At 37.3% G+C, this 27,410-nt stretch overlaps 1 protein-coding gene and 2 long non-coding RNA genes across 5 annotated transcripts in view; 1 reads left to right on the top strand and 2 right to left on the bottom strand.

Annotated features, from left to right (window-relative positions):
* Window positions 1-14,630, top strand: part of cdh23 (cadherin-related 23) — a 277,788-nt gene extending 263,158 nt beyond the window's left edge. Inside the window, exons 55-69 of one of the 2 annotated variants that reach the window (XM_049481005.1) lie at window positions 1,795-1,989; window positions 2,758-2,871; window positions 3,035-3,164; window positions 4,800-5,063; window positions 5,510-5,671; window positions 6,120-6,376; window positions 6,485-6,582; window positions 6,926-7,046; window positions 7,292-7,371; window positions 7,742-7,782; window positions 7,923-7,983; window positions 9,307-9,436; window positions 9,634-9,756; window positions 10,560-10,667; window positions 11,767-14,630. In XM_049481005.1, the coding sequence (XP_049336962.1) occupies window positions 1,795-1,989; window positions 2,758-2,871; window positions 3,035-3,164; window positions 4,800-5,063; window positions 5,510-5,671; window positions 6,120-6,376; window positions 6,485-6,582; window positions 6,926-7,046; window positions 7,292-7,371; window positions 7,742-7,782; window positions 7,923-7,983; window positions 9,307-9,436; window positions 9,634-9,756; window positions 10,560-10,667; window positions 11,767-12,099 (2,217 nt within the window). In that variant the 3' untranslated portion in view covers window positions 12,100-14,630. The remainder of the gene's footprint in view (window positions 1-1,794; window positions 1,990-2,757; window positions 2,872-3,034; window positions 3,165-4,799; window positions 5,064-5,509; window positions 5,672-6,119; window positions 6,377-6,484; window positions 6,583-6,925; window positions 7,047-7,291; window positions 7,372-7,741; window positions 7,783-7,922; window positions 7,984-9,306; window positions 9,437-9,633; window positions 9,757-10,559; window positions 10,668-11,766) is intronic. The other variant, XM_049481004.1, reaches the window with a different exon arrangement.
* Window positions 209-8,842, bottom strand: LOC111196046 (uncharacterized). Its single transcript, XR_002651989.2, has 2 exons — window positions 8,799-8,842; window positions 209-1,456 (listed from the first exon to the last, which is right to left on the bottom strand). It is a non-coding gene; the product is annotated as an uncharacterized LOC111196046 (long non-coding RNA).
* LOC111196045 (uncharacterized) lies at window positions 13,511-27,088 on the bottom strand. Of its 2 annotated transcripts, XR_007439922.1 has the most exons (5): window positions 26,971-27,088; window positions 25,537-25,608; window positions 14,943-14,990; window positions 14,202-14,246; window positions 13,511-13,593 (listed from the first exon to the last, which is right to left on the bottom strand). It is a non-coding gene; the product is annotated as an uncharacterized LOC111196045 (long non-coding RNA). The 2 variants fall into 2 exon arrangements; XR_007439923.1 differs by lacking the exon at window positions 14,943-14,990.
* Between the last annotated feature and the right edge of the window lie 322 nt (window positions 27,089-27,410).

Genomic DNA, 27,410 nt, shown 5'->3' on the forward strand with positions numbered 1-27,410 from the left:
AATAAAAACATTCATTATTTAGTGTATTTAAGATGGGCACTGGATGGAGGCGCTCACTGAATTTGAGTCTCTCTCTGGAAACAGAATGAAAGGAAAGCCACTAAGCCTGGACACAGAAATGTGCAGAGTGCGCCTCGAAACACTCCTCGTTATACTTGCGGTTAGACTGTTAGTGATGAGCTACCAATAATGAACTAAGACTTGACTCTCTCAGACGTGGGTTTTTATTATCAGTACTCAGTTTACTTAGTCAAAATCAGCTGGATTGAGCTGTCTGATACTCTGTGTTTAACTGTAATATAGGCTATCTTAGCAAGTGAGCTTTAGAACCAAACACCCCAGAAAATACAGTCATTTCTGTGTTTTACCTGTCCAGTCACTCTTATCATTTTCGTCTAAATATTTCTAGGTGGAGTTTCAGTCAAACTTTTTTTGTTTTACTGTAACTATTCACAGATCCACTCTGGAACTGCTGCTGACGTGCGTTTCATTGCATGATTGTGTTTCTAAATGTCCTCTTCACTGTAAGAGCCACTTGTGTAACTCGAGTGTGATGTGCTTCTGAGTGGTAAGCTTCAAGTGTGTTCAACACAAGCGTATCACAATTTTCATGCTGGGCTTTATGTATGATCACAGGCTTTAATATAGAAAAGCAGAAAAAATATTTCACTGCATTTTTCAAAGTTATAAACATGATAAAACCCATTTATCCAATAATCTGCACAACTTCTTAAATTCCCTCCAGATTGTTTTATATATGTTTAAAAATTAGGGTTAATCTACAGTTACAGCAGATACAGAATCACCAATAAGGGTGGGATTTTGGCACAACACCATTTCTTTTTCCTCTTCTATTGTTTAATATGTGATGATAGCCTGCCTGAACCTTCTGTAATTGGTCTGCATGTATGAACCATCTACAAAAAAAAAGTGTGTTCACACTAACCTCCCGCACAGAGCGAGATAGTGAGAGGCATTCTGTGTGTAATCTGTGTACGAGGGGAAATTTTCCATCTTCTAATAGGTCTTTTGAGAGTGTGTTTGTGTGTGTCTTAGTGTGTGTGTTTTACCAACAAATACAGGAATCCTGGCTCAGTTGCAGAGTTACAGATTACATTTGATTCTCTGGACCTCGTCTGCAGTTTCCCCATAAACGTCTTGTTCTTAGTTGTGCAGCCGTCGTTCGCTGCAGCAGTCTGGTTACACCGTGTCCGATCTCAGTACACTCTTGCAATCTTCCGCATTTCAGAACGAGCCACAGCTTGCAGTGGAGCACTCATGTTTACCATGTTTGTATAATGTCACTGATTGGGGTGTGGGCATGAGAGAACACACACAGGGCCTTTGTTAATGTCGCATTTTTTGTTGCTCTGTACACACACTCTGGTTCAGGGTTTCTTCAGAAAGGGCAACAGTTGTATACAGAACCACTGGATTGTTAAACAGGGTCCTGTGCCTGGAAAAAAATATGCAAAATGACATGAAGCTCTCACAGGTTCCCAGATTGAGGGCACTGAACCTAAACAAATGAACACAAGTTAATTATCGCCAAACTTATAATATTTTATACTGTTGCAAAGCACAAACTACATGATTTAGAAAATTATAACCGGTCATATCTCACATTTTCTAAACACAGATGAATAACTGGTAAATTAGATCATGGGTCACTACTGAACTGAGGCCTGTGTTTCAGAGTTAATATTGACTGATTTAGTGATTTATTCGGAGCAGAGAGGAAGACTAAAGCTTCGAGATGTAGTAGTGATGTGACTGATGGTGTTGCGGTTGCAGGAGCAGCCCCCTGGGTTAGTGGTGTACGAGGTGTTTGCGACGGATGAGGATGAAGGAGTGAACGGGGAGGTGCGCTACAGCTTCTTGCAGACTGGAGCCGGAAACAGAGACTGGGAAAACTTCCACATCGACGCTCTGACTGGCGTCATCACCACTGCCGTCAAACTGGACCGAGAGAAGCAGCCGCTGTACAGCGTGAGTATCCTCAAGCAGCTTAGCCACTAATAAAGCAGTTAATAAACAGCCTGATGGACTCTAATGTGCTTGAACATGCTAACCCTGTTTACATCTGCAAATAATTCACTTTATCACACATTAGTGATGGTTAAAAGAAGTAAATGTTATGTTGATTCGGTCCAGACATAAAGATGATTTTGTTTAAAGCACTGTCCGAGACCAAGTACAAAATCTACTGTACTAGCATGTCTAACTATTATAGTCAGCTGTCTGAAGAAGAAATGATGACCAACACAATAAACACCACATGATTAGTAATAGTATTAAGTAGCTAGTTGCCAGACAGCTCATCTATGACTCAGCTAATCCATGTAATTCCAGCAAACACACATTTTATACACTACAGCACTGCTGCAGTTTTATCCAAACAATATCCTTCTGACAACTTCTCAAAATTCCAGTCATGTTCCATCGTTCATTATCTGACAATAGAACATAATATATTGTAGGACATTGTGCATTTTAATGTTGTAAAATGTTGCTGGGATGCAAACTGTATTAGCCAAGGCTGTCGATTACTTTGTATCTTACAATATACTAAAATAAGGGTTTAAAGCATATTTCTGAGCATAACAATCATAAAAAATCTGTAATATTAGCACAAAAACTGTTAAAATTAGATGCTGGTGATGGAAAGAAAGTTTAGAGGTCTAGGCTCTGATGGTAGATTTTATCATGAGCGATAACACTGACTGTAACACTGTGACTGTGTGTATGTCTCTGTAGCTGATCGTGGTGGCGTATGATCTAGGCCAGCCGGTTCCTTACGAGACCACCCAGCCTCTGCAGGTAGCTCTGTCTGATCTAGATGACAACGAGCCGGTCTTCCTCAAACCCCCGGTCAGTTCCTTCATTCATTCAGTTCTTCACTCATGTCATTAACCCTGGACACTTCATTAAATACTGAAACTGGTCAACACTGCCGGTGCATTTTGTGACTGTAAATTATGCTCTCGGTCTCTCTCTCTCTCTTTCTGTCTCTCACTCTGTCTCTCTCTCTCAGAGAGGTGGAATTCTATTCCAGTCTCTGAATGTTCCAGAGCACTCCTCTCCTGGCACTGTGGTGGGGAACGTTACAGGGGCAGTGGATGCAGATGAAGGTTCCAACGCTATTGTCTACTACTTCATCGCAGGTTGGAATACAGCATTTTAACCAGACTTAAAAATCCCATCAGTGATTTTCAGAAAATGCATTGGTCCTGCTAGGGAGCCATTACCAAAAATAAATAAATCTTATTTTCTTGTTGCAAATTTAAGATAAAACATTATATTTCTCACCAGTGATAATTAAAATAAGAAAAAAATATATTTTAAATGTTATGTTTGTCCAGTCTATGCCTAAAAATTATTTTGATTAGAGTGCTGGCCGAGCCAAGAACAAAAACTACTACTAATGTCAATAGCTGTCTGAAGAAATGCGGGTCTGTTAAAGCGACCAACAACACAGTAACTCAAAACACAATATGATTAGTAATAGTTATATTTAGGGTGTGCTTATTGATTGGTCTGGTGATAATACAATCACACAATTTACTGTTAACTGGCTCTAAACTGGAGCTTTCCACTTTATCACGCTGACCCTCCTCCACTCCCCTTTGTTTAAAGGTCACCTTCCGTCGTTTTTTCTTTCATTTTAAAATGTCTAGTTGTGGTCTCTAGTATGAATGAATGACATGTGAGCCGTTTTTGTAAAAAAAAAAGTGCTCAGGTGTCTCTGTATAGCTCTTTTTTAATGGACTGTTTTAGGGGTGTGTCCAAAATGACCGGATTCCAGCTTTGCTCATGAATATTCATACATGCAAACAGCATGCAAATATCTCTCCTCTGATTGGCTAGGAGCACTGCGACGCCCCTCCACCACTCTGCCGCTCACTGCCTCCCACCTCCTAACTGATGAGCGGTGATGTTGCGTCGCTTCAGCTCCGCCTCTGGGAGTTTCTCGAGCCAAGGTGGGCTGGTCTGTGATTTTCTGCCTACGTAGGCAGAAAGATAATTCAAAATTCACCCGTTTTTCGGAGGGGGGATTTCTTTGCTTAGCTCCTGCAGACAATGGGGGCTGCAAAACAGTTTAATGTGCAGGTGTACACATTCAACTCGGAGAGACCTACTGTATTCCACAAAAAACAAGAAAAATCGGATTTTCGCAGAAGGTGAGCTTTAAGGTCAGCTCTTTCTCCATAAACGAACGCCATAATATGTGTTAGGAGATCTCCCATATTTCATATTTTATCCAGTGACTGGCCTCCTTACTGATAATGTCTCTAGTTAAATGGGACACGAGTTGCAGAGCTTTGTAAACCCCTTGATTTGGTTAAACTGCAGTAGTAATACTTCTCTACTTCTCTATGTTTGATCTGTTGTGATGAATACATGTCATTTTCCCATGATCAATCTTGAACAATATATAGTATAAACAAAAAAGCTTCTTCACAGCTGTCTGAAGGAAGTTACATTAGGTGACTTCAAAGGAAGATCAAATGAATAACTGCTTATGGTGAAATGTTTGGTCTAAAAAGGACAAAACGAAGGCAGTCAAACTCTGCAGCATTTCACAGGCTAATCGGACGGATATTTCACCACACGTCTTACTAACACTGATGAAACGGCATCATTATTGCATCAGTAGAATTACGCTGAAAATGACGATATGAACTTTTTCTGTGTTCCTTTTTTTTTTTCTCGTGTCCTCAACTCTTGTCTGAAGTAATCAGTTCTTCCTAATATGAAGTTCACACTGAACTGGTATTAATGCTGCTGCTGATCTCTAGGGGGAGACACTGATGGGAACTTTGCTCTGAGTGTGTCTGGAGTGCTCAGAGTGAAGAAGGATCTGGACCGTGAGGAAATTCCCATGTATTCCATCATCGTTAAAGCCTCCAGCAATCGCAACTGGTCTCCACCGAGGGGTCAGAGGTCGAAAACAAACCGCGCGCTCGATCCCAGCCGTGATCCAACCCTGCAGGAGGTCCGCATCTACCTGGAGGACATTAATGACCAGCCCCCAAGATTCACAAAGATGGAGTACACTGCAGGTACAGGGGGGCGGGGCTAAATTCACATTACAGGATTGATACAGCACAAATTTTATTTATTTAATAAATTAGATATTTTATTTTTAGGCTTTTTTTTAATATATAAACCCACATCTGAATCTTTTCAAAAAGTCTCATAATTTTAAATATGGCTGATGATCTCGGTTCTGAGATCTCATTGGCTGAGCTGTTTTCCAAGCAGAGACCCATCAGCACCCACTATCAGACTCCAACTCCCATAATTCACATCGTCTTACCATCAGCATGCTGGCCAGTGTTTAACCTCACTTACAACATAACTCCATGATTTTTTACATTTTGGCATAAACCCCTGACAATTATATACATGTATATTATAATAAATAACTGATTAACTGATTAACAATATTATTTAATGTTTTTTTAACATTAACATACAATGTTGCATTTGCTCACTCTCTCTGTAGGCGTGGCTGCAGATGCTAAAGTGGGCTCTGAACTGATCCAGGTTCAGGCCGTCGACAACGATATCGGAAACAACAGTCTGATTCTGTATCACATTCTGTCCATCCTCTACATAAAACTACTATCCAACGACTCGGAGGACATCGGCAATGTTTATATAATTGGTATGCATCTTTATTTACGGATTAACGTCTGTTATTTATACATAGAGTTCATTTCCTTCTTCCCCTCCTTCACTCCTCTATCCTATTATTCCCCTTGACCTCCTTTTATCCCTATACAAAGTTGTTTTTACCTTTAAACTTATTTTACATTGTACTTGACTATTGTAAGTCGCTTTGGACAAAAGCGTCTGCCAAATGTAATGTAATGTAATTTATAGTTATGAAAATCATGTGTCTGTATCTATGTGCTATTTAAAACATTCTCTTTTATATGTAATATGTGGTTTAATTTATTAAATCCTTAATTTCTAGACTGTTAATATAGCCATTATTCATGCAGAAGCTGATTTCAGATATAGATTAAATTAGTAAATTGAATAACATTTGTTTTATATATTAAATATTTTATTAGTTAAAAATTTTATCATCTATTTATTCTACTTCTTAGGTGAAACGGATGGTATAATCCGAACGTTTGACCTGTTCACGGCTTATGACCCGGGCTATTTTGTGGTGGAGGTGCTGGCGAGGGACCTGGCGGGACACAGCGACGTGGCGATAGTGGGAATCTACATCCTGCGGGACGATCAGAGGGTGAAGCTCATCATAAATGAGATACCGGAGCGAGTCTGGCTCTTTCAGGAGGAGCTAATCAACCTGCTCTCAAACATCACCGGAGCCATTGTCAACATGGACGATGTACAGGTAGGTGTGTGTGTAAGGTTTTTATTGCATATCATCAAGCTGGTATGTTTGCATTTTCGTATAATTATCCGTAATGTTTTAAACATTATTTTATTTGTCTCCTCTTAGTTCCATGTGGATAAAAAGGGTAGAGTAAACTTTGCACAAACTGATGTTCTGATTCACGTGGTCAACAAGCAAACCAACCGCATCCTGGATGTGGAGAGGTGCAGATCACTCATTCACTTTTTGTATTATTACACTGCTTATAAGGCATTTGGGTGCTTTAAGGCTAATCACTAATCTGTACAGATTAAACAAAAATAAAAGTGATTAATACAAACGAACAAATACAGGGTTTGGACAATAAAAATCAGGTGTTTCAGTCTCATTCTCCAACCCACTGTAGATCATGTCAAACTAAGTCACTAAAACAAAAACAGAAGATAATATCTAATAACTAAACACTAATACTGCGGTGACCCCAGATTTTATATAAGCAGTGTATAATTTCCAAAAAAAAATAAAAAGCATATATAATAAGCTATTGTCTTATTTACAATTTGGCAGGGTGATTCAGATGATTGATGAGAATAAGGAACAGCTGAGAAATCTGTTCAGGAACTATAACGTCCTGGATGTCCAGCCTGCAGTGAGTGGACGAGCACCTGATGATCTCACTACCCTGCAGGTAAGTGTGTCCTGTGTCCCATATTTAACTTAAAATTTAATTAAAAATAATTATTTTGTTGCAACAGTGTGTACTTGAAATTAGTAATTATTTCTCAGTGTTTCTCAGTTAAATTGGCAATAATATTGATATTGCAAAAATATCCCGAATTATTGCACTATTATTTTAGGGACATATTACCCATCTAGAGTCTATACATATTTGTTCATTACCCTATCTCTCTCTCTCTTTCTCTTTTTGTGTAGATGGCTATAATAATCTTGGCTGTATTGCTGTTCCTGGCAGCCATGCTCTTCATTTTCATGAACTGGTATTATCGAACAGTGTAAGTAGATTTTGAGACTCACTCAGTTTCAAATTAGCTGTTCTTCTTAAAGAAGCGTTTCAGTGAAACATCTCATTCACCTGCACTATTTCTGTGAACGCTGGATGTGTAGAAATCTTTTCTCGTGGAACACCACTACAACAAAGTTAACATCGCAAACAAACACTAGAAGCGAGTCGGAAGTCACACAAAATCTGTTCTTTAAATAAACGTCACAGACTTCTTACAACCTGCCCTCAAACCACAACCCTGTCTTCACCGGAGGGGTACAGACATACAGCTTCTCAGTGTAGTAAAACCACACACACACTGTCATGCTATATATTCCACTACGTAGCAGCTAATTATGTGCGCTTGTGCTTTTAAACAGACACAAGAGGAAGCTGAAGGCCATCGTCGCTGGCTCCACAGGTGAGTTGCTGGGAACAACACAGTAAAGGAAGTTAAAATGTGCCATCAGGAAGTCGCACAAGCACGGCTTTGTGTTTGTTTGCTGGTGTGCACCACGAGTTTAACAGGCCCTGTTTGTTCTCTCTCTGCACGCTGTCCAGGCAACCAGGGACTGATGGACATCCTGGACATGCCCAACACCAACAAGTATTCGTTTGAAGGGTGAGCCAAGTGAGACAAGATGATAGAAGAGATAAGCTGAGCTGAAGCTTTTCTCATAAACAAACAGATAAATCAACCGTTTGTGTAGGAAAACACAGCAGTACAAAAATGCCTTTCTTTCTGAGGGCATTTTCAAATTAGCAGCTATTATCTAAAAATAGATTTCTGTAGGAAACAGAGCACCAGGAATCTTATCTTCTGAAAAAAGCTTGGATAAGCTATAAATATGGTAGTCAAATCTTCTGCGTAATCCTGCGTAAATAGCGAAGGAGATGTAGAGCTGTCTGAACAGGAACTAAGCCGCTTGGATTTTCCCAGCTATGAAACACTGGCATAACTGAAGTGACTCAAGCAAACAATATACCAGCAGTTATACTTCACTTATACTTTAATTACCTAAATAAACAAACTGTCTAAAGAACGAGGAGTATTTATGAAGTAATATATTTATCTATCTTACAATTTTTCATGAAGTGTTACTTCAGGATGTCCACATCTGTGTAAGTATTGAGGTGTTAACTTGTGAGTGAGGATGAATAATACTGTTTAGCATGCTTATTGCACAAATTTATATTCGTTAACAAGTGTTTACACTTGTTTCACACATTTAGTATGAAAATTAGTGTGCTAGTTTCAAATTTTGTAATCAGTAGCGTACATACTTTTATGCATCTTAGATCACTAGAGCATTAGCTCCACTAGTGTGCAGGCCAGAGATAGAGATAGCTAATGCTAACTAACTGGTGTAAACAGAGCTTTATGCTCTATAGCTGATGAGACAGTGTCGCTCTGCTGCTGACCGTCTTCAGATTTACCTGTGGGCGGTCCCAAGCCAGGGTGGGCGTGGCCATGAATACTACACGGTGCTTTTCTTTTTTTCTGAACATTTTCTTTTAGTAGCTGCTGCAGACAATGAGGAAGAGGTTGAGGAACAGATTTAATATGTGCAGCATCATAAACAACTCAGAGAGATCTGCTGTATTTCACAAACAACAAGAACAAAAAAGTGGATTTCAGCAGGAGATCTTTAAATTTATTGAACAATTGCTTATAAGACCACATAGACGAGGGATTACTTTGGCCAACATATGTCAAGCACTGAAATGTAAAGTTAACTTCACAAATACCACAAAATACGCACTTTACTGTGCAAAACAATAGCTTTATATTAATGATATCTAAAAGTGGCGCTAACTTTGCTGGGTTTAAAGGCATCTGGAAGAGGTGTGTGTGTAAGTGTTGTAGATAGTGAAATTAAAAAAAATGGACTGAGACATCGCTAATAGTAATTTTAATGAAGTGGAATTTGTCTTTGTGTTTTAGAGCCAATCCTGTGTGGTTGGATCCGTTCTGCAGAAACCTGGAGCTGGCCGCCCAGGCCGAACATGAAGACGACTTACCTGAGAACCTGAGTGACATCACTGATTTGTGGAACAGCCCTGCTCGCACTCACGTCAGTCTCACACACTTAAACACACTCAGTGCTCACACGCTCATCCCACTCCTGTTGAAATCAGATCAAACACAGACCATTACCTTTATCTTACTGGATTCAGTTCTATAGTTTTGATAAATATCAGCTATGTGTGCTAAAGCTTTCCAAAGAAAACCCACAAATAATAAACGTACTGATTATGTTGTAATCTCCAGGGCACGTTTGGGCGTGAGCCTCACGCTAATAAGCCGGAGGATGACCGCTACCTCAGAGCTGCTATTCAGGAGTACGACAACATCGCTAAACTGGGTCAGATTATGCGAGAAGGACCCATTAAGGTGAGTCCTTGTAGCAGACAATACAGGTTCTGATTAGAAATTTATAGCATGTTTTAAACTATACCTGCTCTAATACAGCTACATTTATAGGCACTGTTTTCGAATCCAAGTGTTGCACTTGGTCATTACTTGTGGTTTATGTCAGATAATATGATGAAACTAGACTCATTTAGATTTTAATTTTACACACTGTACACAGCCATGCTCAATTTTAAATGATTGACAAACACCTCAGGTAATTTGTTGAACTCTCTCTCCAAGTTAATTCAAATAAATTCAGCCAGATTTTCCCAAATCACATTTTTTTATTTCTACATCTTAGACTAACATACCAAATGTGATTTGACATGACAAAAGTCAAGAGTTCCTATATTAGTCTCTTGTCCCATGACTTTTGACATGTCCCTAGGAAGCTTAATAAATTGGTCTTCAATACAGATTAATTTAAAATTACTTACAAAACAAAGGAACAGCAGATCTAGTTATTTTATTTTATTTATTAAGATTTTGTTCTACTATTCCAGCTACTTTCTTTATCATTAGACAAAAATACAAAAAAGACAACATATTTATTGCTGTCTATAAACTGTACATACTCAGTGTTTTTTTTTTATTGTTATATGATCATTTAAGTCTTCATTTCTGCTCTAATTTAACGTTTCTCCAGAGATTTGAGATACAAAGTTTGTAATTTTTTTATTTGTCCCAGTGGCCACAGTTTCTGTTATTCCTTTATATTACCGAGAATAAGACTTTAATAAGACCACCACTCCATCAAATGACCAATCCTGCTGTCTGCTCAGGGTTCACTGCTAAAGGTGGTACTGGACGATTATCTGAGGCTCAAAAAGCTCTTCGCCGCCCGCATGGTGACCAAGTCAACCAGTCAGGACCAGTCATCGATCACAGAGGTGGGAGGCGTGGCTGGACCCTGCTTTAGCTCCTCTTCCTCACTGCTGGCTAGTGATTATCCCCTTCCACCGGCCTGAACTATAGAAGACCTTCACTCTGTTTCTGACATTTCCTTTTTTCACTATACTTTCAGGAATGATTTCCCAGACATAAACCTATCGCTTCCCTTCCTTTCTCACTTTTTGCTCACAGTGTGTCTGGAAAATCAGTCCGGTATCTTCTGCACCTTCTGCAAACACCTGTAACACCCTGCGATTTCACTCCCCTTTACTACAGATTTCACACTCCTGGATTTCTTGTGTGATCACTTTTGCTTAACCTTCCTTTCTGCTTCACAGATCTGTGGCTGTTAACTCCACGTATTTCTTTTAAATGTCTGAACAGCAACCATTGCTTTTGTTTTAGTGTAAATATGTTTAAAATTACACAAAGATAATATGGTCATAATATAGAAAAAAAGCGTTAAAACAGATCCTACTGTTGTTTTTTGTTGTTTGTTTTAAACCCAAGTGTTTAGGCTGTGATCTGGTTTAATCAGGGGCTTTAGCTGTATTAGCTATTATTTAATGATCCACTTTAATAACATAATACTGACAAGAAAATATCTTACTGGATTACAAATTTGAAATATAAAGTATAGCCAGTTATATTATTTATTTTTTGTACAATTTACATTAAAAGTAAAATTGACTGATAAGATAAAGCAATGCATGATTTGTTTTTGTATTTTTATATAGAACTATATATATAAAAAAACTGTTAAAACAGATCATACTGTGCTTTTTTTAACCCAAGTGCTTAGGCTGTGATCTCTGGTTTATCAGGTATTAGTGGGAAATTTTGAAAACTGACTAACCATTCCTTTACAGTGTATAAAACACGTCAGTGTGCTGTAACTAGTTCCTAACTGACTAACTAACTAACATGGTAGGGAATGTAGCCAAGTCTGACCTAGGTAAGATTTTTATTTTGAAGGAGCAGTTCAGTTTACTGTCTAAGCTGAGGTTTATCCTGTCCAGCCTGGTCTGAGGATTTGCATCTTCCTGTTATCAATCATCCATCTATTCTCTCTGTTCTCTATTTCCTCCGAACTCACAGCTGGTCCAGAGCGACCTGGACGAGGATGATGACGAGCGGCTCGGTGTGGGAGGAAGAGGAACGCTTCGCTTTAAGCACAAGCACCCTGTGGAGCTGCGCGGTCCAGACGGTGTTCACGTGGTGCACGGCAGCACAGGCACCCTGCTGACCTCAGACCTCAACAGCCTGCCAGAGGATGACCAGCGGGCCCTGGCCCGTTCTCTGGAGGCACTGCATGCTGACGGCGGACTGTACGCCGAGCGCAACGCACGCACAGAGTCGGCCAAGTCCACACCCATGCACCGCAACAAGAGCACGCTATCGGAAAGCCCACTGGAGATAACGGAGTTATGACTAGCCGAGGCCTCGCTGGTATGAGAAGGGCTACACCAGACTAGCCCCCTCCTGACCCCATCCTGCACTATATCTGATATTATCCCTCTGCCGGTAGAAGGGGTGGGTGTTTTTACCATTAATTTTAAATAACTTTAAATATCCACTTTAATAATAGAATCCTGACAAGAAAATATCTTTCTTACTTACAAATACAAAATATAAAGTATAGCCAGTTTTGCTATTTGTTTATTTTGTACAGTTCACATTAAAAGCAGATTGGGAACTGACTGATAAGTTAAAGTAATAAAGGATTTATCTTTGTATTTTTACAACTCGAACAATTTACAAAATTGCTTGTCTTTACAAAACGTCTCCATAGTGACTGAACTTCAGCTTTGTTCACAAAAAAAGTAAAAGTGGCCCATATCTGAAAAGTTCATGCTTCTAAACTGATGAACATGCGCAATGAATCACATGACCCACTTTTCCAAATGTAAATGATCAAAATAGCATTAAAATAATGAATATGAAATGAACATTTCAGCTATTTTACTAAATAGAAATATCTAAAAAAATTAAATAAAATAACAACCTTTGCACACATTTATGAAAATAAATGTCAAATTGGAATAGTGCAAAAGTCACACAAATTTCAGAAATCTGGCTGTTCTTTTTGACTCCTATCAGATATAGATCAGACTTTAATATCACAAATAAAAGCATATGCCACACAGAAAGCATGAGTATCATGATAACTATTAGAAATAATTGCAATACTATGCAATAAATTGCCATTTTGTGACTTTTTTTTTTACACTGATCTATATAAAGTATTAATAAGCATAATAATGCAGAGTAAATGAGTCACGTAAAAATAAGTGATTTTAAAACATTGTTCTTTTGCATTTTTACAAGTGGGTCAGTTTAGAAGCAAGAATTGTCACAATAAAAAAGTCACCATAAAAATATTTAAAAAACATATTTTGATGCAATAGATATGAAATTAATTATGGCATTAACTTACATTAATTGGGAAACTGTGCTGTAGTTCCGTTTGTGGTCATTACATTACGTTACATAAAAAAAATAAAAAAATCTTACAGATGAATTTACGAAGCCCTTTATAAATAAATAGCTACACCCATCACGAGTCAGAACTGAAGGCGGAGGAGGGCAGAAGTCAATGGGAGTGTATGGGAGTCGATGGAGTTAATGGGGTCTGGAGTGGGCCAACTGTGTGTGTGTGTGTGTGGGGGGGGGGAGCAGGGGGACCTGAGACACGTGAGGAACGATGGACAGAAATGAAAGCCATTTGGACGCCTCAAATCAGAACTATATGTATGTATGTGTGTGTGTGTATGCAACTTACATACATTTTCACGGATTCACGGAGCTCGGATTTCCTTTTTTCCAGTGAAGACGATGAGGACGGCGATGCAGCTGCAGCGATGAGTGAACACTTATTTGCCACGGACGACAGGAGCTGATGTTTGACCCCCCTCACCACACACACTTTTGAGAAGAGAGAAAAAAACAACAGAAGAATTAAAAAGCCCTCTCAAACCAGCGGAAGGCCGAACACAAACTCTAGTTTTTTTATTTTGTTATTGGAATGGGTTCCAGGGATTTCTGACTTCAACTGTGTTGGGTAAAATATACATTTGATATTTGCAAAAAATAAAAAGATGACTTTTAAAAACACTTCTTAACCTGCAGAAAAAAAAGAGACATTAAGAAGTGACTATTCTCAATTACTGGCCTGAGTCGTCTTCCCTTTGGAATCATAAAGCGGACTCTCAAGGAAACAACGGAGGAGTAACTTTAAAAAATTTAAAAAAAAGGACGACAGGAATCGGACTCTTTTTTTTCCTGGAGCAGTGAAAGGTCTAGAAGGCTGACCAAGCACTGTAACTGACAGTATTGACTGATTTGAGGCCAGAGATGAACCTCACTGAATCACTTCTGAATCACACTTGAACTGTGAAGGAAGGCGTGTCGTGTGCTTACAGAGAAAATATAATAAAACCAGAGCCGTCCGGCTTTGTGTTCAAAGTTTAGCCCAACTCACAAAACTCATTCTACATTATTTAGAAAAAGAAAAGAAAGAAAAGGAAACTAACCTTTCCACTCAAAGTTTTCTCCAGTTGATGTCGTGACACTGCCATCTATGAGAGAGAGAGAGAAAGAAAAAATAACATGAATCTTTATTTTCCTTTACGTTTTTTTATATAAAAAAGTTAAGAAAAATATTTTTGAAAAAAAAGGGGAAAAAAATAAGAGCTGACCTACCAAACTGAGCCGAGTGAAAATGGATGTTCTAGATAAATGTACCAGCTGATGGATTATTATTTTTGTTTTTATGTATATCAGAGTTGAACTAAGTTATCTGGACTTGTTGCGTATGTTGTGCGTGTCTGGCATTATTTTTTATATCCCCCTTTTTTGTAAGACGTTATTTTTGTCATTTGTGTGTTGCGTCACCAGCTCTGAGGTACTGGATGGGAAATGTTGTTGGATGATCTGTGATAATAAAAGAAATATGCAACGGTTTTGGCCTCCAGTCACTGAGAATGCATGACATGTTCCAAAGGAAACAACAACACAGTAAGTGCAGAATTCCAGTGTGTATTGATGCAGGACAGCAGGATATTAAACTGGGAGAGAGAGGTGCACATGTTAACCTGTAACAGCAGGAGTTATTGACTATATATTGTATATAGATAGACTATATACTTGTAACAGCCAAAATATGGGATTAGCGACTGGCCAATAATCAGGTCAGATCATATCCATATTTTGTGATTTGCTGAAGAACTGCGTGAGGACACAGGACCCTTCAACTGCTAGATGGCAGTACTGACCTCATGCATTGCTTCAGGACCCTTTAAACCAATGTTGAATACATGTCACTGAAAGCAGAAAAAAGACTATTAACACAACCGCACAATATTTGTGTTTATATAAAAATACAGCATCTTGAAGATGCCAAATGAGGCACTTAATTTACGGTTAAAACAAAGACTCAAATCCGGATTAGGATCATCACTACTCAATTCATTAAATATATTTTTATAGTAATCATTAGCCTAATAAAACGTTGTATTATACATGCACTTGCCCACTTTCTCCCTTACATCTGAATAGAGAATAGAGGCATTATGGCAAAGTGAATGCACACGTCTAGCTTGGCTTTAACATTAAATCAACGTTAAATCAAACAAAGGGCTACATAAACTCATACATGTACTACAGATTTCAAATCCTTAAAGTTCTTAAAGTTGTAAACAGCATTTAAGATTAGAGTAAAATCTGATTAAGAATCAGATAAAGAGCTGGATTGTCCATCAAGACATTTAACACAATACAATGGGGTTAATATGCCAAAAAATTAAATCAATAAAATACAGCAACAAACAAAACTGTGATCAGTATACATATTCATGGAATCTGATTTTAAGGCCATTGTACAGGTATATAGAGCTCACTAGGTAACAAAACATTTCCTCTTACAATAAATGTTAAAATAATTTGCAGTGACACTACTATCCAAAGAGACAAGTAAACATAAATCAAGCGATGAAAATCTCCTAACAGGAAGTGCAAAGCCTGTTAGGAGACCACCTTACTGAAGGAGCCACGCTGGTAGTTCAGTTAAATTTCCCCTGTATAATATTTGTTTATAAAGGGTGTGTGTATATATATATATATATATATATATATATATATATATACACACACCCTTTATATGTGATATAAAGGGATACACATGGTCAGCAACAACACAAATACTGTCATTCAAGCCATTACTGATTAATATGAAGAGGAACAATCTGTGCCAATAAAAAAAATATCAAATACTAGGGATTGTGGATTTATTAGTTTTAGTTTCCACAGAATAAGGGCACAATATACTTCACTGCAGATTTACCCTATCCATCTGACTGTCACCACTATGTGGAGTATGAAGCAATAAAGCAGTAACTTTACTAAGTCAAACTGGGGTATCGTAGAAAGTTTAGAGCACCTAGGTTTCAGTTAAAATAGCTCTTTAATTTAACGCCATGCAACAATAAATAACGTATTGCAAAGTCTTCCCAGGGCAGTAAAGGCAGATATTGCACTAAAGGAGGTTAAAATCTTTTAAAGAAACAACGAATGAGCTGGTGTTCCAATATTTTTGGCCATGTTATGAATAAATAGCACATTAAATATAAAAATACAGGTTATACACAGACATGATTGGAAGTTCATTACAGATCATTGTAGAGGTTTGTGGGTGATATGATAGTATAGGCCATGTTTTAAACTTGCTGCTGTATTTCAGCACTATTCATATATATGTACTTTAAGACTTTTTAATAATACCACTCAGACACAACATTAAAACCACTTACTAAAACAGCACAAACTATGCAATATGACAATGATATAAATAATTCTATGATTTTATGGCTTCAGACAGTAATTGCACATCATCTCACTATATGAAAAAATATATCATTCATCACTGCATGGTCTCCAGCAGATGGCAGTGTAATCTCAGTTACAGTAACCCTCCTTACAAGATGCACCTGAAGACTGAGGTAAGCAGCAGACAGTTGATACTACACAATATATTGTGTAAAATTTAAGTTTTAAAAATTCCTATTACATGAATATTTTAAAGCAGCTAACAGATTAAACTTTAAAAGTGCATTTCACTGGATTAGAGCGAGTTCAATTGTAAAAGTCTTTGTAAAATGACTTGAGTAATATCTTCTCTAATCCAATTCTTCAGCTTTATCCAACACTGGGCATCTAGACAGAGACCTGAAGAAGCATAAAAGCCACAATATCCTGCAGCCAGAGTGAAATTTGGTGGAAGATCAGTGACGATTCGTCTTTGAGAAGGATGCATTAAATCCTTAAGTCATATAAAAGGTTATCCAGAAGGAAAACTTGCTTTCTTCTGCTCTGGCAATGTTCCAATAAAAGACTGGTGGAACGCGTGCCAAGATAATCAGGGTTATTCCACCAAATATTGATGGATTTTAAATGAAATGAAAAAAAGTTTTCAGTTTGGTACGGCTTATAGAAAAGTATGTTTTCCTACTTTGACTAAAAACGAAAATATACAGTACAGGTCAAAAGTTTGGACACACCTTCTCTTTTTCAATGCGTTTTCTTTATTTTCATGACTATTTACATTGTAGATTCTCACTGAAGCATCAAAGCTATGAATGAACACATGTGGAGTTTTATGTACTTAACAAAAAATGAGCTGAACCTCCACAGTCACCGGACCTGAACCCAATCCAGATGGTTTGGGATGAGCTGGAGCACAGAGTGAAGAAGACAAAGGAGCAACAAGTGCTAATAAACACCTCTGGGAACTCCTTCCTTCAAGACTGTTGGAAAACTTTTCATTTCAGGTGGCCACCTCTTGAAGCTCATTGAGAGAATGATGCCAAGAGTGTGCAAAGCAGTAATCAGAGCAAAGGGGGGCTTTTATTTTGAAGAAACTAGAATATAAAACATGTTTTCAGTTATTTCACCTTTTTTTGTTAAGTACATAAAACTCCACATGTGTTCATTCATAGTTTTGATGCTTCAGTGAGAATCTACAATCTAAATAGTCATGAAAATAAAGAAAACGCATTGAAAAAGAGAAGGTGTCCCCAAACTTTTGGCCTGTACTGTACACATCCCTGCACTAAATATGCACAGACGTGCTCAGAATGTTTATTAATCCATTTTAAACTGCTGAACGTTGCAACAACAGAGAGAGAATGACATAATTCCTGGCTCACGTTCCAGTTGGTTTATGACGGAAGTGTTTCACCAGTTACGTGTTGTAATCAGGTGCTAAAGGTGGCGTTGTGGGACACTTTGGCTTTGATCAGTCACTGTCCCAACTTTGCATCTCAGAGATACAGAGATATAAATCACTGACTCGTGTACAGTGGGTTCATAATGCCATAATTGTCCTGCCTGAATGTCCCGGTACCCTCATATTCTTCAAAGCACTTCCACACAATGACATCATCGCCCTCTGCATCCAGGGACAGCATCAGGTCATAAGGCATAAGCCCCTGCTATGTTCTCAATAGGTCTGCCTTTTGATCTTTTTCAGAAAATATATACATTTTATTTATTGATTCATTTATTAAATCACTAAAAAAACACAAAACACACTGCTAAACTTTTAAATCTGACTAATTCCATACATTTACATTAGGAACCGTTATTAATGATGTTACATTATGTTATATTACATTTATCAGACTTGGCTTTTGTCCAAAGCAACTTTCAATAATAATAATAATATATATTTAGTAATAGAGGACATAGAATTTTAAGGTAAAATATAATTTAAGACAGGACCTAACGGAGGATAAAGTGAAATAGTGGGATAGAGGAGGAAAAGAGGTTAGTAGTAGTTAGTTAGTTAGAGGTGTTAGGAGAGTAAGTGATCTTTGAAGAGCTCAGTCTTCAGGAGTTTATTATAAATAGCGAGGAACACTCCTGATCTAGTAGTGGAAGGTAGTTTGATGGAATGCCTAAACAAGCAATACAACTGTAAAAATATAAAAAGCAACATTAACAAGGTACCAGACTTCCCATTCTGACAGAGAGTATCTTTCTTATAACAGTACACAAACAATTAACCAACTTATTATATAAATACTTAGTCCAAGTAAAATATTTACCATATCATTATTTTAATTTGATTTATTTTAAAGTTCATGTCACCAAACAATACTTAAATGCTGTTTATGTTTTCCTGTTTTACTACTGCTCATGTAACATCTGATTTTATCTTTTAAAATGGCAAAAACAATAACAAAACTTTATCTTAACAACACTGCTGCAGATACGGGAGGTTTTATAGGACTTGTCTTTCTGACAAACGTCTTAGAATGCCTGAGAAAATATATTCTAAACTGTTTCTTTAGGATTATTAAGATCTGATTTTTACTGAAATAATTTCCCTCTAGTCAGTCACCTACTTCACTGGTGACCAAAACTGTCAGTTTTGAAGAAGAAAAATGCTCTAATAAACTGTCACACATTATTATTATTATTTAAGGCCGCAAAAGTAACATATCAAATACAATTTTGAATAAATAATAATTTTGAACTCTGTGGACAGTAAACCCTGTAAGTTTAGACTACACCTCACAGCATTTCTGTATCCCAGAGACGCTGATAAACAGACACACACAGATGCATCATAGGCCCACCCCACTCTTTGACCCTCCTGCCCCTTTCAGAATATGACAACAATTGCTCTTTGTTTCAGTAGTTAATCTTAATGCGTCTTTTTTTATCTACACTTTGTTCATCCTGTTCCGGCCTCTCCACCCCCTCCAGAAAGGAGAACAACAAAAAGCGAAAGGCCAAACAAAGGAGCCAAAGAAAAGCGCAGCGACGGAGATGCTCACGTCACAACACACTCGCTGAGCGACTCGGAAACTTTTGTACAATCAGAAAGGGAAGGCCCGGGTGATAAGGCTGTACCTGCATCGGTAAATAGCTGCACTACAATGAGCGGAGGCCCTGCAAACAGGATGCGTTCGGCGTACGCAGGGAGGTAAATAATGAATAAGCAGTGAGAACAGGAGAGATCTGGGTGCAAAACTGAATGAGGAAAACAAACCCACTCACATGGAGGCACTCACAAGGCCTCAAAGCCACCAGTATCTGATATCATGGTTGAGGTATTCGGCTGCTTACATAAAGCATTACTCCACTGTACCGTGTGTCTGCTGTGTCACTGTGTCTGTGGTATTCTCTGTAGGTATTGTGTAGGTTTTATGCTTAAGTGCGTTCTTAAGAGTGTTTCTTTGGTAAAGGACTGGTAATTGTAAATGTATTTATACACCTATAAAGCAGCATATCAACATATGCTTAGGAAAGCATATATGGCACTGTAGTTCTGTCATTCCAGATTGTAGTCCTGTACCTGTTTCTTTGCACATTGTATTATTATCCTGCTTATTTTCACCCTGTTCTTTAATACTCAGGACCCCACAGGATAGAAAACCACCACAGAACAGCCATACTTAATAATAATAATAATAATAATAATATTATTATTCTTTGGGTGGTGGGTGGTTATTTCCTGCACTGCAGTGATTAGCATGGTGGTGGTGTATAAGGTGCTGTCAGATTTTTTTGAGTTCATATTTTATAAAAAAAAGTTTAAGTTCAGAAATCAATATTTGGTGGAATAATCCTGGTGGTTTTTATCACTGTTTTTTTCATGCATCTTGGCATCACGCTCTCCTCCACCAGTCTTACCAGTCTCACTGCTTTTGGATAACTTTATGCTGCTTCACTCCTGGTGTAAAAATTCAAGCAGTTCAGTTTGGTGGTTTGATGGTTTGTGATCATCCAGCTTCCTCTTGATTATATTCCAGAGGTTTTCAATTTGTTAAAAAAAAAAGAGTTTTTTTCCAGAGCTGTATTTAAATAAGACACATGCTATAAAATGCTACAATAATATGAAAAGTATGTAAAGATACAAGGACTACAATCCTGCTTGATCGGATAATGTAGCATGTAGGTGTAGATGAATAAAATGAATGGAAAACTGAGATGTCATGTGGTTCTATGAATGTGCATAACTGTCTGTGTTCATGCCCCTGCATTCACCTTTGCATGTTCACATATGAACGTGTGTGCGTGTGTGTGTGTGTACTATCGTTTTTTTTGTGAGGGGATTCCCATGCAGGTCCTCTGATTGAGTCTCACAGCTTCAGAGCTTCTTTCACCAACAAAGCCATAGATATGGGATTTCACAGATCAAAGCCCATCTTCTCTTTACCTAAAAACAAGTCTCAATCCATCGCCCACCTCCTGCAAACACAAGCATTCCTTCACTTTTTTTCCTTAAAAAAAAAAAACCCACTCACTGATTTTACGGTATTAAAATCCTTGCATTACTTTATTTTAGGTGACTTAACCATTTGGAATTCTGAAACTCTCCATAAATCTCCATAAACCCTGTTTTAAAGTCATGGAACAGCAGAATGTAAATTGATGGCACATTAGTACACTGTGAGGTGTTCTCTTGTTAATGACTAAGCATGCTCATGGCAAAGTAATGTGAATTACTGGAGTTGGAATGAGGTCTGATGATGGGTGCCAGATGGAACTAGGGGTGGGCGTTATGGTCCTAAAATTATATTACGATATTTTATTGTATTTATCGTGATAACGATACACTTGGCGATGACAAAACACTGAATAAAAAAAAATTAAAAACAAGAAAATATCATGACTGTTGATGTCTGGCTAAAGAAAAAATTCCATGCAACCAGATAAGCAGCACCAATTTTAATGCAGGAGACCCCCAAACATACCCCACAGGTGAGTGTAGTGTTCTTTAGCCTCCATGAGGCATGACAAAAATTATGGGACACGTGGCATGTCAGTGTATATTCTATTCTAAAAAAAGAACAGGATGTTGTAGCACAGGCAATCGCTATCTGTCTGAATTCCTTCCTATTGTACCATAAGATGTGTCGGCCATGTTGCCACCCCTGCAAAAGACAAAGCCCAAGATTTTGAAGATACTGATGCTCTTTGATGTTTGGTGGTGCTATTCCAGAAACAGCTCAGCATAAGCGCTTTACCTGTCTGATGTTATTTCTTCTGTAAGCTTAAATGAAATTTAAATTCTTTAAATGAATAAAGGCATCCAGGGAAACTGTGTGGTCTATCTGTAAAACTAGATACAATTCCCAGGATACTGCAGTATCTCCCACAATCCTTTATATTCTAAACCACATCAGACAAAAGACCAGGCTGTGCTGATGCAGTGGTGCTATGTCTACATCAGTCAGAGTGTGTGTGTGTGTGTGTTTCCCAACTCTTATCTTATTTGTGGATGAACAGAGGGCGTGTATAGGCGTGTTCCACAACTGCTGTAAATACGATTAGTCATATTCCTGTGGGGTTTATCAAGTTGTCAACTGGACGGATACACGAATTAGTAAGTCCCTAAAAAAAGATTTTTTTGTAAAATCCTCCAACTACACTCATCTTTAAAAAAAATCTGTTGCACTCAAAAGGAAGTGTAGGATGGGTATCCAATGAGTATTAAATGTTTAGACTTTTATGGTCAATATTTTATGGGGTCAGTCAGACCGGCATGTTTACTAACGCAATATGCCGGCGGTCTTAAAGGGTTGTAAAGGTTTCTAAAGGTGTCCTGTGATAATCCATCCTATGCAGATTAAATATTCTCACAGTTCCCGCAGATTTTGCAATTATTTTTAATTATTATTTAAAAATGTATTCGTAAAAGACTTATACTATACTTGTCTGGGCTTCTTATAGTAATTGCTTACTAAATTTATCACTGGAAAAAAATATTATTTTACTTAGTTATCTTTTGTTTAAAAAATAATAATAATTTATATCACCAGTGCAAATATGAAACAGTACACTACACTGTGGCCTATCAGATTTTCCTAAATTTAAAAATAGGTATTTAAATGTAAATAAAAGAATCCATATTAAATTGGCAGAATAAATTATTGTACATATATATAGTATTAATCACCAGAATAATCTGTAAATCAATCATCAATTAAATCATGATAGATTATTTTTTTTATTAGGTCCCACCCAGAACTGGCTAACGCCAAGAAGTACCTCCCACATAAAAGTAAAAACAATGTGGCAGCACTGGTGTTTTAATTCAAAGCTCTTTACATAAAATAGGATAGTTTTGAAGCTTAGATAATAGTAATAGTAAACATTTTAAAATGGTCATTTAAACAATAAAATAGGCAAAAAAGTTAAATATCTCTTCATGCACATGCTAAAAAAAAATATATTTTTCACCATGTCTCACCATGTCAAACCCACCGAGTTTAATTAAATTTTTTTTTTACATTTTTTAAATAGTATTTATAAACTAGGGCTGAAACTGTATTATTGTTTTTATTATAGGATAATCTATAAGGATTAGTAAAAAAAAATCAAGATATATTTTACATCACTGATGACTAATTCACTAGCAGTGAAAACTAGCAGGAAAAGCGTTTCAGTAAATTCGCCCATAGCACCATTCAGTGTGATGCTTGTAAATAACACATATAACACATAATCCATGACGCTTCTCTTTTTATTTATGTGTTTGTCTTTCTATGGTACACTCAGCCACTTCATGAGGCACCGGTGTAATTCTTAAGTGTAAGACGTGTTACCGCTTATGATGGGAGGTGGGGGAGAATTAAGCCGGCCATTCACCTGAAAGGCCCCATTTAGCTCTGACAGGCAGAGTTTTAAGAGAGTATAAAAACGTCAGGGTCCATATAGGCCCGAGTTATCCTAGCCAGTTCCCCAGTGGCTTGTATTCAGGCTACGGGCAGTTTAGAGCGGAATGTCTAGTGGATCTCAGTGTATTTGCATTTATTAGCGGAGCAGATAGCTGCTCAGAGCCCTCAAATTCCACATGCTGCCATCGTAAAAGAATCACCTAATTAATGTTAATACAGTTTTAATGCCTGAATATTCACACTCTGACCACACTGACGGGGCATGTGTGGATCTAAATGATGGCCATCTACTGGAAAGAGAGAGAAAAGGGAGGATGGAAAATATACATTTCAGCAGGTTCTCAAGTGTAAATGAGCCCTGGAAGAGAAATGCAATGGTCCAAAACGTTTAAAAGAGAAAAAGACCCAGCGTCAGGAGTGGGCTGTAAAGCGGGAATATCAGAGAATATCAGCTTTTAAAAACAAAAAATTTAAGGCTGGTTTAGCAAATGCAGTTGAAGATGCAGCACCTCATAAACCACCATCCCTGGAAACCCTGGAAATGTATATATAATATACATACATATATACATACATATATATATATATATATATATATATATATATATATATTTATATAAACTTGACCCAAGTTTACTTTTTGTCTATCAACAAGAACCATGTCTGCCTGGATCATACAGCAACTCATATTCCTATAGAAGTGAGAAAGAAAAGTATTTCAATTTTGGGGGTGAAATTAAAACGTCAGGACAAAATTCTAGAAACCGACCCCGTGTTCAGCTCTGTGATTTGGATTGAACTTTTTTTGGCATAATAAGATTTTCTTTTTCAGATTTATTACTGGGTTACCATAATCAACATTACATATTTGCATGGCACTCACTGACCCCTGGTTCTTTCTATCACCACTATTTGGAACATTGATGTTTTTCGGACGTGACATTTACATTTCAATCACTGCACTACGCAAAATCTTGTAAACTCAGTGGAATTCCCCTTTAATTCTCCTGAAGCGTTTTAAAAGCTAAAAAAAAATAAAATAACTGGCCAAGCTGCAGTCGAGCTTTATTAAAATGTTTAGAATTTACAGCATTCTCCAATGGAGTCAGGCACGACCGCGGCAGGGCAGAATCACATCAAACCAACGCGCAGATGTAACTATGAGGATACCAAAATATTTACTGTGTGGAACACGGGAGTTTTAAACAAAGGCATGGTTTTGACTGGCTGGCGATTTGTCTGCCTGCCCAAACAATGCCACCCCCGCTGAAACTCACCGCTTTTACGATGGCAGCGAGAAAAGAAATGAAATTCTAAGGTCATCCATCTCTGCAAACAGTTTACACTCTGATCACGGCCTGAGGTGAACAGATGTGTGGTCCAGGTACATACCTGCCACACACACAGACACACACACTTTCTCTATTGAATTTTCCCTGTAAACACAGGGCATTAGAAAGAGAAAGAGAGAACAAAGACAGAAAAAGAGGGTGGGAATGAAAGAGATGTACTCTGAAAGAGATTCAGTAACATGCACACATGCACATAAGCACATAGATAGACTGTTAACAGACTGTTAACTTTATCAAGATGATGGAAGACACCCTGGAGCCTGGAGTGCTGATAGTGCTAAGCTTACCAAGTGCTAAGCTTACCAAGTGCAAGTTAACAAGTTTTGACTGTTCTAGAGTAAACACAGATATCTGTACGTAGGAAAATACTTTCCATATGCTTCGTAAAAGCATAAAATGGATCCTTTATGTAACAGTTTATCATAACTAAGGGCCGAGCAACTTTTTTAGATCCGAACCGATTCTGATATAAAACTGCCAATACCGATACAAGCGCTAATTTACAAGGGTTACATAATCAAGCTGAAATAGACCACACAGCACTTAGAAGAGTATTCACAAGGGCATTTACAGTAAATGCATTCCAAAATCATGCATGTGTCACAATTTATATACAAACACACAATAGTTTCCTTTTTTAAATTAAATATTTAAAATTGAAAACTAAAACCAACATCTGATGTACCCAAACCTTTCTAGCGTGTTAAATAAACCAATAAAATTGGCTGCACTGGGCATTTAAAACAATGTGATCAACAACTGCAAGAATTACATTAAATCAAAGAGAAAAATAATAAATAAGAAAGTATTTTTTGATTGAATTCACCTACTTGTTGCTTTAACACTCTCTCCTTGTTCTGCTTTTCTCCTCACTCCCTCTTCTCTGAAAATGTTTCTTTTTTCTGTAAAAAAAGAAAGAAAATGTATAGTTTAATCATGTATTCTTTAAAGATAATTATATCTTTTCAGACAAAAAAACAAATGACTGCGTTTTTCTGAATTATAAATTCATGCTGATAAAACTAACACAAGCTTTAAAAACCTAGAAATAAATGCAAATAAACCCCTTGCATGATGGAATATTCTGGAAATACAGGACTCTCTGTGGATTACATTCATTTCAATAGCAAATAAAGATTCTGAAGAGTTCAACTCTCTGTCAGGACTCTCTTTTTTACTGGGGCTGTGTTATTTATAAATGTCTGATTAGTTTATACTGAAATATACTAATGTCCTAAACACAGAATTATATCAAGTGTTTCAGTACTGCACACATCTTTTTATCGTTTTAAACTCCAGTTATAAACCTTTTAAAACATGCCCTACCTGTATCTCCAGGAACAGCTCGCCAACCAATCAGCTCAGAGTAGCAGTAATGCTAGTGCTTTACAGTGTAAAATCTGTATTTTTCTAAAGATAAACTGAAATAAACAGGCACGCTTTCTTTGCCTCCCAGCAGAAGTTGTGTTGGCGATCAACGAAAAACTGTCTGAAAGTCTGAAAAACTGAGCTAAAATCATGTAGTGTGAACCTGGCATTAGCATTATGGTCAGGGGATTGTGGAGGGAGGACAACCATATTTTTTTTACTGTTTATTACATAATTCAAAATGTGACCCTTAATTGTTTCCATGTATTTAATATTAATCTACCATGTAGAAAATAACTTAAATAAACAAATAAAGAAAAAAAAAATGATAAAAAATAGAATAGTGTTGCAGTAACATTAATGTGTACTCTTGAATATGTCAAGCGTATTATTATTGTGAAAATACTGTGAAATATCTAGATATTATTTTAAGGCCATATGGCCCACACCTACTAGCTTAAATAGTGAACCTAACTAACTTAACGTTAGCTAGTAGCTAAAATAAGTTAAGCTAACATTAGGTTTTAACCTAACTAACCCAGTTATTTCACATTAAAAACAGGTAAGTTAAGTTAACTAGCTAACTAAATAAAACATTTCAAATTAGAAACCTAGGTTAGCTAGCTACACTACAATATTCACAATATTTTAGATCAATAACTTAATCGATCATTAATTAGCCGCTAAGTTAAGCCTGAGGTAAAGGTAAAGCCTGAGGTAAAGGTTGCTGTTTGCTAACCGTTAGCGTTAGCTAGCTAAGCTAAGCTAGCCAACAACATGATACTAATTAATCAAAACAAACACCGTTTTTAATCGATATTTAATCATTTATAATTTCTTAAACCCCTCAAGCACACTCTGGCAGATAAATGGTTAGAAAACAGTCAAATGTTCACCTTTTCCGTCGTGTTTCTCTCAGTCTGTACCGAAGCTCTGAGCTACTGAATCAGAATCGGCTCATTATTTTAATTTAACGAACAACGGCGCGCGTGCACTGCTGCGCATGCCCACCAGAGGTCTCTCAGCGCGCGCCACCTGCAGGATAAACAGCTCCAGCAGCAGGATTAAGGATTTTATTAAATCCTTTAATTTTCTTAAATTATATAAGCTCTGAATAAAATTAAGAAACCACTTCAGTTTCTGAATCAGTTTATCTGATTTTGCTATTTATAGGTTTATGTTTGAGTAAAATGAACATTGTTGTTTTATTCTATAAACTACAGACAACATTTCTCCCAAATTCTAAATAAAAACATTCTCATTTAGAGCATTTATTTACAGAAAATGAGAAATGGCTGAAATAAAAACCCCAAAAGGATGCAGAGCTTTCAAACCT

Source organism: Astyanax mexicanus, chromosome 7 (assembly GCF_023375975.1).
Source record: "Astyanax mexicanus isolate ESR-SI-001 chromosome 7, AstMex3_surface, whole genome shotgun sequence".
NCBI classification, from domain to species: Eukaryota; Metazoa; Chordata; class Actinopteri; order Characiformes; family Acestrorhamphidae; genus Astyanax; species Astyanax mexicanus.